The 13866-nt window shown below is 43.1% G+C and overlaps 1 protein-coding gene across 11 annotated transcripts in view; it reads right to left on the bottom strand.

Annotated features, from left to right (window-relative positions):
* The window catches only part of Adam22 (ADAM metallopeptidase domain 22), a 202363-nt gene that overhangs the window by 74179 nt on the left and 114318 nt on the right, over positions 1 to 13866 (bottom strand). For all 11 annotated transcript variants that reach the window (XM_050139756.1, XM_050139758.1, XM_050139759.1 and 8 more), the window contains exons 5-6: positions 8005 to 8087; positions 357 to 420 (exon numbers count right to left, since the gene is read on the bottom strand). In XM_050139756.1, the coding sequence (XP_049995713.1) occupies positions 357 to 420; positions 8005 to 8087 (147 nt within the window). The remainder of the gene's footprint in view (positions 1 to 356; positions 421 to 8004; positions 8088 to 13866) is intronic.

The following is a 13866-nucleotide window of genomic DNA, read 5'->3' as shown; positions in this document are numbered from 1 at the left end:
ACAGCCATGACATTTGGTATAGCTGTCTAAATTAAGGCCCATCATGCAACAGAGAGAAGTGGTGGCTTCAGAAGACACTTCAGGGAAAGTATTCCCAACGTACTCAGTATCGTGCATGTGTGTGTGTGTGTGTGTGCGCGTGTGTGTGTGTGCGTGTGTGTGTGCGCGTGTGTGTAGTCCTGGCCCTAACAATATAACACACACGAAAGGTGGAAAGGGGATGAACATGTGTGTGTGTGTGTGTGTGTGTGGTCCTGGCCCTAACAATATAACACACATGAAAGGTGGAAAGGGGATGAACGAGATGAAGGTCCCAGCACCAATGCTGCCGTTTGCACGGCAGGCGGAGCACTTACGTGGGAGGTCTCGTTTTCTTCTGGTTCGATGAGATATGTGTGGTTCCCATCAAAGAACATCCCACTGCCGAGCACAAGAAAATAATTAGACAGAGCTACCAAGTCTCATTCAGAGCAAGCTCGTTTTAGGGTCCGCAGCCCAGGCCTGGTCACGTTCAGTGTCTATTTCCCAGAGCCCCGTCCTCAGCAGACAGCTGGAGCATCGCACAGGCAGGTGAGACATCACACAGGCATAGCACACACACTCTGTCTCTGACCTCACTAAGGCAGATCCTCCCGTCTTGAACTCCAAGCTCAAGACTGGATTCTCTGCTTTTCGTTGTTCTTCTAACATGGGATTGTGAGACTTACAATAAAGGCCACCCTAGAATATCTGTGAAAGCATAATTCTCAGAAAACCCTCCTCAGACTTCAAGGCCGGGACTCCGGAAGCCGTATTTAAAACAAGTCCCAGACGAGCGAGGCAGCAGACTCCTGTAATCCTAGTGTGCTCTGTTAGGTCTGCCTCAGAAGTTAAAACAAGTCTCGGCGCCCGGAAATGGGGAAATAAGCTTGCCATCCCAAGTACGTGTAGTCAGATGGTAGAAAGAAGGTTCATGGTCAAGGATGACCTGGGCAAATTCAGGTCAGGAGAGCCTGTCCAAAAAGAGAATGCTACAGCAGGTAAGGATACAGCTTGGTTGTTGAGCATTCCCCTAACATACACAGCCACCCAGTACTGAGAAGACCAACAAAGCCCACAACAGCAGAAACAGCTGGGCAATGCTGACAACGCGGGCTGCCTGAGAGGACTCTTGAGAACGGGCTCCACCCACACCCTGGAAGGTGCTCTGGCAATAAGGCGAATGCATTTGAACAACCCGAACTAAATCTTTCCACAGCTGTAAAGAGAGAAGCCATGACCGCTTTTCCAGGAGAGACACTGAAGGAGCCTTCCTAGATTCCGTCTCTCACACAAGGAAGACAGGAAGCCTGGACACACGAGCTGGTCATTTGCAACCGGAGACCACCTTTGCTCACTCACTCAGAGTGAACCGACAGGGAACCAACAAGGCACGGCTGCAGATGCAGGGAGTGGGCCATAAGGGAACAATTTTCTGTTGAGTTACGTTTTGAGGAGAATAAAAAAAAAAAGACACATAATGAGGAAGGAAATCTAAGTTAGGTGAACATGGAATTTATGGTGGAAATCAAGCAGGTTCAAGTCAGTGATTAGCACTAGAAGCCTGGGTGTAAGAGAGCTGAACAAGAAGAGCGGGTTTCTGCTAGGAGTCCAGGGTACGGCTCCACAAGGAAGATGGCTTACCTATGCTGTACAAAGGGCATTTCAGTTGCTCTCGTGGCATGATCCAGGAAAAGTAAGAGGACAGCTCGGTAAGGGCAGAATGGGCAGGGGACAGAGTAATGGAAAAATGCAGTCAGAGGCCCATTGGATATAGTAGGTAGTCTCTTCTGAGGGCCTTTGCTGTTACTCTAATGAGAAGACTGACAAGCAGACTTCTAAAGGGAGGAAATGCCTTCTCCCTATTTTGTTTTATTGCTTGTTTATTGAGACAGTGTCAGTCAACCCTAGGCTGACTCTGAACTAACAGCAATCTATCTGCCTCTGCCTCCCAAGTGCTAAAATCGCAGGCATGAGCCAATATGCCGGGTTCTCCCCATCTTAAAATGACCTTGCTACAGTGTTAGACTACCCTAGAGAATAGGAAGACTAAGGGCAGGGGTTAGTAGAATAGGATTATTATAATAACCCAAAGAAGATAGTGGTAATTACAGAAGTGGTGAGAACTGGACAAATTCTGGAGCGTGTATGTGTGTGTGTGTGCATATGCATTCACATGTATGCAATTCCTTTTGCTGTTGAGGAGTAAACCCAGGGCCTCACAGGCTAAGCACGTTATATCATTGACCCACAGGCCCAGACAAGATATATTTTGAAAGTAGAACCAAAAAGATTTTGTTGAAAAGTTTGATGTGGACTTTGCCAGAAAAAAAAATATCAAGAAAGACCCTAAGGTTTTAACCTAAGCAGTGTGAAGACAGCAATGACAGTAAACAAAGTAACAGTTGCAGAAGGAGCACAGTGGGCAGCCCCAGCAGGCAGAGGACAAGAAGGAGGCACAAATCAGGAGCTCTTGGGAACTCTTATGCTGGAGACAGCTATCTGCTATTTACAAATCCTATAAAGGGGGTGCCTTAGTTCCCGTTCTATTGCTGTGAAGAGACATCATGACCAAGACAACTCATACAAGAAAGCATTTAACTGGGGACCTGCTTACAGTTTCGGAGAGTTGGTCCTGGATCTCTACGGTGGGAAGCGTGACAACAGGCAGGCATGATGCTGGAGAAGTAGCCGAGAGCTACATCCTGATCCTCAGGTAGCAGGCAGAGACAGAGACTGGGATTTTGAAACCTCAAAGCCCATCCCAAGTGTCATATCTCTTCCAACAAGGCCACACCTCCTAGTCCCTTCTATCACCAACCAGAGGCTAAGTATGTAAATCTGCGAGCCCACAGGGCCCTTCTCAAGACAACTACCACAGGGAGTGTTGAAGTTCACACGGCATCATCTCTTGTTCAGAAAACTCCTGATACCCCTCTGGTCGGACAAACACAGTGCTTCTACGGAGAACAGGTGCCTCGTGGCATCACTGACACTCGTCTTTGTTCAGGCACCTGAGGGGAGTAGAGATGTGATCTTCTACTTTACCTTTTCAGTTTAGGGTTTAAAGGCTCACATGACAGCAACACTTTTAGATACAGAATATTATTTCGCTCTTGATGATAATGCTATGAAATCTATTGGTTTCCCTGAGCTATAATTACCATGGTTTCCAGGTCTCCCTCTGACTAAATTCTTTCATCCCTGATGGGACATCTTCCACATGCCTTAAACTCTAATATACCCACAGAACAGACATTCTCGCATCTGTACAGCTTTCAAATGCAAATGTTTGGATGACACAGAATCGGAATTTCAAGATAAACAGATGTAGTTTTAATGTAGTATTACCATAATATACTATTAGCGATATATATGCCTGTGTTGACTCCTCTTCAAAACAGGCAAAGTATGACAGAAATTTTTCTCTCTATCATGCTAAGAACTGGCTAGATCTACCCAGAACATTATATAACCATTAATCTTTGCCAGTGTTCACGTGGCAAGCAGGTTATTTTGCTACTTGTCACAGTTTTTGCGAACTTGGCAAAAGCCAAGCCCTACTTGGGAAGAGGGATTCTCCATTGAGCTACCCCCATTAGACGGGCCTGCAGACAAGCCGATGGGACATTTTCTTCTTAAAAAAAATTATTTATTTATTTATTATGTATACAATATTCTGTCTGTGTGTATGTCTGTAGACCAGAAGAGGGCAGCAGACCTCGTTACAGATGATTGTGAGCCACCATGTGGTTGCCGGGAATTGAACTCATGACCTTTGGAAGAGCAGGCAATGCTCTTAACCACTGAGCCATTTCTCCATCCCCGGGACATTTTCTTGAGCACGGACTGACATGGGAGAGTCCAGGCTACTACAGGTAGTACTAAGCCTGAGCAGATGGGTCTGGGTTATATAAGAAGTTAAGCTGACCAAGCCAGGAAGAGCAAACCAGAAAGCAGCATTTCTCCTTAGTTCTTCCTCAGTTCCTGCCCTGCCTTGTGTGCCTGTTGTGGCTTCCACTGAAGATGGACTACAGCGTAGAAGATAAAATAAGCCCCTTCCTCCCCAGGTTGACTTTGGTCAGTGTTTCCTCACAGCAATAGAAAGCAAGCTAGAATAATTTTTTCATTATGTACTCACTCCTAAGTGGATATTAGATATAAATAGAGGATAACCATGCTACAATCCACAGACCCAGAGAAGCTAAGTAACAAGGACGGTTCAAGAGGACCCCTGTGGACCTCCCTAGGAAGGGGAAACAGAACAGAGTTTACGGGTGGACTGGGAATGGGTAGGGTTGGGTATGAGATGGATCAGGTCAGGGTGGATGGAGGGAGAGTACAAGGAGAACAGACTGGAATTGGGAGACCATTTGGGAAATTACAGAAACCTAGTACAGTGCAAAGTCCCTGGAATCTACAAGAGCTCCAACTATCATCTATAACCAGGTAAGGCTCCCAGAGGTGGAACCGGGACATCAACCTACAGTCTGTCCTCCCTGCAATATTGGCTAAGCTAATGGTGGCACAGCAATGTGGGAGTGCCCAGAGGCCCAGGCCACAGGAGGGGGCCCATGCCTGGTTGGCCTGGATGGCCAAGAACCAGACGTCAGACAGCCTAGAATCCCAGGACAGAAACAAACACTACGGGCAAAGGAAAAAGTCAATGAAAGGATTGCTATACTCACGGACAACTGCCTAGCCCCATTGTCGTCAGAGAGGCATCGGTCAGCAATTGATGGAGCAGATGCAAAGCCCCACAGTCAAACACTAGGTGGAGCCGAGGAACCCCACAAAGAGAAGGGGAAGAAGGAGTGTAGGAGCCAGAGCGGTCAAGGACACCAGGAGAACAGGACCCACAGAATCAACTAAGCAGGACTCAACGGAGCTCACAGAGACTGAAGCAACCATCACAGACCCTGTACGGTTCTGATCTAGATCCTCTGAATAGACACCACGGCTGTGTAGCTTGGTGTTCTTGTGGGATTCCTAACAGTGGGAGTGGACGTGTCCCTGACGCTCTTGCCTGTACTTGGGACCTTTTCCTTCTCCTACGTTCCCTTGTCGAGCCTTGATAGGAGGGTTTGTGCCTAGCCTTATTGTAATTTGTTATGCCATATTCAGTTGGTATCCCTGGGAGGCCTGCTCATTTTTTGTGGGGGAGGGAGTTCAAGATAGGATTTCTCTGTGTAACAGTCATGGCTGTCCTGGAACGCTCTCTGTAGACCAGGCTGACCTCGTACTCACAAAGATCCTCCTGCCCTGCCTCTTGAGTGCTGGGATTAAAGGTATGTGCCACCACATCTCCAGTATGCTCTTTTTATAAGGTCATGGAGGAGGAGTTGATCTGGGGTGAGGAGAGGTTGTGGGGGGTACTAAGAGGAATGGAGAGAGAGGAAACTGTGGTCGGAATGTTATGTATGAGAATAAAAAAATTAAAAATAAAAAGATTCTGATTTCTCATAGCAACATGTTTTTACTAATACCTTAATAATAATAAAGAATAGTAAAACAAATGTTTCATTTGCTTTGCTGGTTGACAGCTTTACATTATGACATAAATTCTACATATGTTAAGCCTAAAGCAATTACACCCTATAGATAGAACCAAATAACTAGAACAGTTGAGTTAAGTTGCTATAAAGCTGAATTAAAGTAAGATTTTGAAAGGAAACAGTCGTTTTTACAAATTTCCACAAGAGGGCAATAAACTTATATTTGATCTCATCTTTTTAGGTTCCCATAGTTACAAGATTTTGTGATAACATCAAACATACATGGATCAAAATATTGCTCTTAATCCTTTGAATTTGTAAAAATGTACCCCTATAGACTCTATGAGAAAAGATTATTAATATAATTTTCCCACTTTATGTTCCTCAACTAAATGCAGTGAATCAGAAACATGAATAAACCTCATTATGTACTTGGTCATTCATAATAGAGGAATTCTGTATGAAGTAATATGGCTTATACCTAAACCATTATTCTGAGATAGCCTATGTCCTTTAATGTTCCGCAATATCCCTCCAACATATTGCTAGAGGCTACTGTGTTCAGAAGTAAAATCACTTCTGATAATACAGTTCATCAGTAACAAAATGTACGAACCATGTCTATATCATCTAAGAAAGTCTAAGCACGGTAGCACACAATTCTGTTTGTACTTGGAGACACGTCATGGACTTTTCTATTAATTTCACTTTGCTTAGTTTTAAGTGAAAGAGTTTGTAAAGGTAGATACGAAATATACTAACTTAAAGCAACTGAGGCAGGATCCTGAGAGGCGCTATTTACAGTTCCCACCTTCCTTAGAGGACTGTGGGAGGGCAGAACCAGCTCTTGTCTTAGACGCTCATGCCCAGTAGGGCCCGTAGAAGAAGCTCATCACTTCCTCCTGGGTCTCAGGCAGTGTCCATTTGGGAAACTGGGACACAAACTGGAGAGCAGTGAGCACCATGCTCACACTGTGACTTGGGCTGAGATTCTGGGAGTAATACAGAGGTGGACTCTTACTTTTATATCACTCTGCCTTCCAACACACATTTGCTCATATAAACATCAGTAAGATCAAACAGACTATACCAAGCCTACAGGCCTGCTGTGTTGAAATAAGGTACACCACTCTTACTATGACAATGATTTCAACATTTCTTTCATCGGGTGAGAAAATCAAGGTAAAGATGCCATGTTGTTAATCTCTCTTCACTCGAGGAACATATGCAAATATATGCATTTATTTGTCATAAGAAGCAAGAGGCTTTGCATTGAGCGAGTGCAAGGCCTCCGTCCTCTGGCCATCTCCTTACCCTGGCAGTTTCTCTGTCTATCTGTCTAACGGACCTCTCTCCAGAGCTTGGCCAGAGCTGTCACTTGGGCCACTAGCCAGACTCTCCAGGCTTTCTCATTCCATCAGCACTGCAGATTCCAGATCTAACGCCCACTCAAGGTTCTCTGAAAGGATGCCACAGGATCCACTCCACCTGCTTCAGGGGACACCTTGGGTCTCGCAGGCTCTACCTGTCCTTCAGCGCCAATTCTCCATTTGTTTCTGGCCCTGATGTTATTTATTATTACTTTCTCAAATAAAAAATATATACCTAAATTTATACCTATAATATTCAAGATAAAGCCAGGCAAATTTGCCCTGCTTACTACTACACCGAGGTCTCAGGACTCACCCAAGCTAAAATTGCCGTAATGTTTCCAGTGACGGATACACAGCGGCTCACAGTACCAGTTGATTAGTGGAAAAGGCCACATTTCCAACTCACTACAAAAAGGATATCTAGCAACAAAACTTAAAAGTAATTGTCTTAGCTCACTCTGTGCAAACAAAAGCAACAACAATAAAAAAACCAAACAGAGTAAAACACACCAGAAAGAATCAAATGATTCAGTCTAAACAGGATGCTCGGAGATGAGCTGGTAGTTCTCAAGAGGCCGTAAACACATGCATCACCATCCCAGACAGGATGGAGAGAGGTGTATTCCCATGTTCACCATCAGCAAACATTCTGCGAGGGGAAGGTCGTGAGAAAGGAAGCAAGGAAAGACAAACTCGCCCTCAGAGCTCCATGCGCGTGTGTATCCCCTCCCACGGTGCTGTGAGTTACGTGGGTTCTGCAGAACACAGAGCTTCTGAGGTCATCTGTGTTGTTTGTGCAGAGAGCCATGAATGTTCATCTGCTAGGATTTCTATCATTTCAGGAAAATAGAAAGACTCAAACCATGGAAGAGTAGAGGGTTGAATTGGTTTTGAGGAACAGAAAACAAAGTAACCCAAGCCACTCCAGTTTGTATCTGGACGAAACTAAAAAAAATTCTCCAAGTATCACTGTATGGTGGCATAATTTCAAAGCCTCTGGCTCCCGAAACTCTAACATTGTACTAGTACATTCTGAAACTCTAAATTTTACTAATACATTAAACATAAAGAAAAGTTGCTGAAACAGCAAATGTATACGTAATTTATGTGACACTTACTGGAGTCCGTGGCATGTTGACAGGGCAACAAATGAGCCAGGGTTTCCTCGGATCTGGCCCTGGTAGTAACAGTGTTCTCCTCCCTGGAAAGAGAAAGAAAGGGCATGAGCCTGGCCCCAGAAGCGTCTTACACTGCACCTCCATATACGCTGCACAGGGCTTCATCACCCAGATTAGCATTGTCCAGCCAGTTCCAACAGAATTATTTATGAACGTGTCTATTGAGCAGACGCCAAATCAGAAGGCAGGGGAATAAAGGTGGACTTAACTTTGCTTTTATGCAGATGCTACGGCAGTCAAAATGCTGAGATAAGTGTGTGGCCCATGCGCCAGGATAGGTTTAATAACCTATCTCCCAATTCTGAGGGATTGATTCCCTTTTGAGCAACATTGCAGTGTAATTTAGCATCCAGCTGAGCAAAAAGAAACGGGCATCACTTGAGAGCCATCAGATTCCTGTGATGGAGGAAAAGATCTGTTTTTGTGGTGTTCACATCAAGTTTATAGCGTTCTTTCTCAAGTTGGAAATTGCTTTTCTTCTAACAGTCTGGGGGTAGAGTTTAAAGTTTCCTCTGCAACTGGTCACATCAACTGAATGCAATTCTTCCAACCCAACTGGAAAAGAAGCGGAACACAGATGAGCTGCATCCTCTGGTGTTGTCTTGAAACACTTGGCAGTGAGAGAATGGTCCAAAGGCCACAGCACCGTGGAGCAGCTTCAAAATATAGAGCCCTTGTCACAGCAGACCTACAAATCAGAATCTGCATTTTAACACAGTCTATGGGTGATTTATGTGCACATAAAAGTTCGGAAAGCTCTGCTCTAAATCACCTTTCCCATTCAGCCACTAACTTATTTATTCTGTAGCAGAAAGCCTGTTATTAAATTGATATTCAAAGAATTTTTTTAAAGGAAAAATTGAAAGAGGAGCACTGAAGGAGTGAGTAGATGAAGTGGAAATATTACCCGCTTTAGTCTGCCTTAAGGACCAACCCTGTTAAAATACCCCGTGCTGGCCAGTTAACAGGGAAGAGTAAGAAGACACAGGAGGCAATAGGGCTGAAAGTCTGATGGCTGCCACTGCTTCTGAAATAATCCCATAGTAGCTGGGAACACTCTGCTTTGGAGAGTTCCAGGAAAATGGCAGAGCGCAGTCCCTGACCCTACTGCTGGCCAGGGCAACAGCATTTTGTGAACTCCTCCATTTTGGCTGAACTGTGACAATTCCAGTAACTACCTCAATTTGACTTGTAGAAGTAAATTAACTTGTTCCCCTAGATTCTTGACTGCCTGTCCAATGAACCCCAAGAAATATTAAGACATTACTGATCACCCCAACCTCCTATAGTGCCCAGCCATGACCAACTTCAGGCCAGAAAGGAAACTTTCCGGCTAGCTTCCCAACCTCCCTTTTCTGGCCTCTGGCTACTCAGCTTGCAAGTGGCATGTCTGCTCATGCTCTCCTTGTTCGGATCACATTTAAGCATTCAGAATCTTTATGGGTTTAGCTTCTAATATGGTTATGAAAAACAAGCTCACAGCAAACTCCCTGATTCTCTGGCTCTTAAAATCTTTCCACAATGTTCCCCGAGCCTTAGGTGCAGGAGTGTTTCGTAGTTGTATCCATCGGAACTGGACTCCACCACTTTGCTCTCTGAAAGGCTATAACTTTTAAGACTCAAGGCTATGAGTCTTAAAAGTTCCACACTCACAGTCGCTAAGTAGCGATGCAAACTTTGGATAACTACAAATCCTGTAGTCTTTTCCCAACACTACACGCGAATTGGCTCTAGAACTTGTGATTTATGCACTCCATGTCTAAGCTTTCTCCTAGACAGATTTACTGCACATTTTTCTCATATTCCACTCTAGTATTTTTCAGGACAGAAGATAAATATTCTCCACTGGGCTATGAGAATGGTGAACAGTCCATAGAGCCCACTACAAGTGTTCAGGCAAACATGTGATTGAGATAGTTCTTATTTTCTGGACACATCTGGTTCTACCTGAAATCAGAACACTAGCTTCATACGGACCAAAAAAGAAAAGGTCAACAGTCACTGAGGTGGCCTGGACACAGAGAGAAAGCTCTTTGAAGTATTGTTTTCAGCTCAACAATGATCAACCAAAACACAGATTTTTCTCCTAAGATGTCTCAGAAGTCAACAGTAACACATGAAGAGAGAAGAAAGAGGGAAGATAATCACAATAATTATGGTTTCAGATTAGAAAATAGTAGAAGTCAGCAACCACTGTGTGAGAAAAATATGCCAGTAGAACAGACCATAAAAATATTTCATAAGTTATTAAAGGTTATTTTTTTAATACCCACTCTGGAAATGTGTCATTGTATAATTATAAATATAATTATAATTCAGTTTTTAAAGAGCACCCCCTACTACACTGCAGGAAAAGTTAGATGATTAGACAACAGAAAAGAATCTCCCACTAATTTCCACTTCAAAAACAAAAACAAAAACAAAAAAACAGGAGTCTGTCGAAAAACAGCTTATGATCAGAGCCCGTCTGTATAAAGCCTAATGCAGAGAGAAGCTCAATGTGGTTGACTCACTGTTGAGGGTATCCATGACACTTTAAAGAGAAGCATAAACAGGACAGAGAGACCTCATTGGCCTGGGCTATTCAAACTGACTTCATTTATTCATTCAATCATTCATTTATTCACTTTGATTTTTCAAGACAAGGGTTCTCTGTAGCTTTGGAGCCTGTCCTGGAACTAGCTCTTGTAGACCAGCCTGGCCTCAAACTCACAGAGATCTGCCTGCCTCTGCCTCCCGAGTATTGGGATTAAAGGCGTGTGCCACCACTGCCCGGCTCCAATTGAATTTATAAATATATACTGAAATATAAATATATGTTCTCATAGCATATGTAATACTTCAAAATAATGGTAAGAACTCATTTTAGCATTTTAAATTTATCAGATGCTATTAACCATAAATCAACAATTATTCACTTTTTTGAGACATGGTTTCTCTGTAGTTTTGGTCCCTATCCTGAAACTAGTTCTGGTAGACCAGGTTAGCCTCAAACTCACAGAGATCTGCCTGCCTCTGCCCCCCCCCTATACCCAGTGCTACGATTAAAGGCATGTGCCACCACCACCTGGCCCAATTATTCAAATGAGAAAGCAAGGAAACCAGGAGTGGTGGCTCAGTGGTTAAGAACACTAGCTGCTCAACTATGTTCATAGCAGCATTGTTTGTCATGGCCAGAACCTGTAAACAACCTAAATGCCCCTCGACCAAAGAATGGATAAGGAATGTGGTACATTTACACAATGGAGTACTACACAGCAGAAAAAAATAACATCTTGAATTTTGCAGGAAAATGGATAGAGCTAGAAAACATCATTTTTGAGTGAGGTAACACAGATACAGAAAGACAAGTATCACATGTACTCACTCATATGTCGTTTTTAAACATAAAGCAAAGAAAACCAACCCACAAATAACAATCCCAGAGAACTTAGACAACAATGAGGACACTAAGAGAGACTTACATAGATCCAATCTACATGGGAGGTAGAAAAGGACAAGATCTCCTGAGTAAATTGGGAGCATGGGGACCTTGGGGGAGTGTTGATGGGAGGGGAAAGGCAGGGAGGGGAGCAGAGAAAAATGTAGAGCTCAATAATAATCAATAAAAAAAAGAACACTAGCTGCTCTAGCAGAAGACCTGGGTTCAGTTCCTAGCACCCGCGTGGTTACAACCATCTGTTACTCTGGTTCCACAGAATCTGACATCTTCTTCCTGACACTACAAGGTACCACATGAACACGATGCACAAACATACATGCAGGCAAATTACCCATGAACATAAAAGATAATAAACAAATAAGTGAAGGAGTAATGAAGAAGAAGTAAAAAAAAAATGAACTTTATTTTCCTTCAATATATTTGATAATATTTATTATTCTAAACCAAAGACTTTAATGATAATGAAGCATTTTAATTCATTTATGTCCTATTACTAATATAAATGACCAAGTAATTTTATATTTTAAGGACTATTTTGTTTGCTATTTTTAAATAATATACATTTAGGAGAAAAGTGCTAAGGATTTATACCGCTTATAGTAAAGAATAAATTGGATCCCTTATGTACACTGTGCAAACCATACATACCACCAAAAAAATAAGCCTTTTTGAAATAGTTTGTGTATGCATATACAGAATATCTATAGAAGGAATAAATTCTAATATCAATCCTAAATAAAATGCTGTAATCCCTATACAGATTATAAATGTGCACTTTTTTTTCTTATATTTGAATGTCAACTTTTAAGTTTTTGTTATGTGTGTTACAATCCAAATCATCACAGAAGTTAGCTATCTAGTAGACCAGAGGGGAGAAGGGGATCTTCCAAAGGCAGGGAAATAGAACATAGGTTACGAAGAGATGTAGGGGAAACTAGACTAGGAGAGGAAAAGGGGGAAGAGATGGGAGAGCCGGGTAAAGGAGAGAATATGGGGAGGGACAATTGACACTAAAGGACTTTTGAGAAACCATATGGAAACCTATTGTAGAAGTTCCCAAAATAGATAATATATGAGAGGAATTTAAACTGAGTCATCATATGATGGGTGAGACAATGCCCCAACTAGATACCATATTCTACCAAGTAAAACCTCCATGGCGACAAAAAATATGGGTTATAACTCGTGGAGTTGTTGGCCAATGGATTCCCACAAATATTACAGGCTATATATTATTGGTCAAAGGTGTCCTATGATCCCGAAACAACACATACTCTTGATAAGACTATAGGTTACTCTCCACAAACTGACAGCTAAGCCACACAGCTGAGGACAACAGTAACACAACTCACTGAACATGGAGAAGTCAGGTTGCTGCCTATAGAGCTGTCACCCCCTATGTTCCAGCATCCTCGGTACAGGAGGGCACTCTGCAGGCCACCAAAAGATTAACCTAAACACCAAGCCAGCCGCAAACCCTTTGATCTACAATGGTGTCCTCCTGGCAAGACAGGCTAGTGCAATGGAGGCTCAAAGCTTGTGGTAGTTGTCAATCAATACCTGATTTGACTATGGTACACTCTACGAGAAGAAACCCATACCCACACTAAACACCCTGAGACAAGATAGCACTAGGACCTGCTATCTTGTAGAACCAACATGCACAGGGCCTGCACAAGCCTAATGGGAGAGGGAGACACAGCCCCATCCCTAACCCAGAAGCCACCTCAAATTGTCAACAACTTGCAAATGAAAATGTCCTTTTCTCTAAGAGAGTCTCACCAGGGAACAAGCTACTGACAAGGTAGCTGCACGCCCAGCAGTAGGTGGCCAAGGGGAAATGAGATCAATGGTGTCATTGCGGGCACCAGCTTATGGCATCAATGTATCTCAAAACATGATGTCAGGGCTCTCTTTAATCTTATTTTTATTTTAATTTTATTTAACTTTATAGGTTCTTGGCATGTTTATTATGACTTCCAGTTCAGTCTTTTTACGGGATTCCTCAGTGTGCGAACAAGTGGTTCTCTGTCTCTATCAGTCCCATTGCCTTCCCTTGGGCTCTTGCTGTTTGTTTTCTTCTAGTCCAATAAACTTAGTTTTGTTTTATCTTGTTGTATTTTGTTTTATTATTATCTCTTAGAAGCCTGTTTTTTTTCCTAATGACAGACAGAAAGGGTGTGGATCTAGAAGGAAGGGGAGGTGGAGAACTGGGATGAATGGAGGGATGAGAAACTGTAACCAGGATATAGTATGTGAGCGGGGAAACGCTGTTAGAGAGAGAGAGAGAGAGAAAGAAAGAGAGAGAGAGAGAGAGGGAGAGAGAGAGAGAGAGAGAGGAAGAAGAAGAGGAGGAGGAG

This window comes from Alexandromys fortis, unplaced genomic scaffold (assembly GCF_014885135.2).
Source record: "Alexandromys fortis isolate MF-2015 unplaced genomic scaffold, M_Fortis_MF-2015_v1.1 scaffold_38, whole genome shotgun sequence".
Lineage (NCBI taxonomy): Eukaryota > Metazoa > Chordata > Mammalia > Rodentia > Cricetidae > Alexandromys > Alexandromys fortis.
Note: the sequence above shows the minus strand (reverse complement) of the source record. Positions and strands in the feature narration are given on the sequence as shown.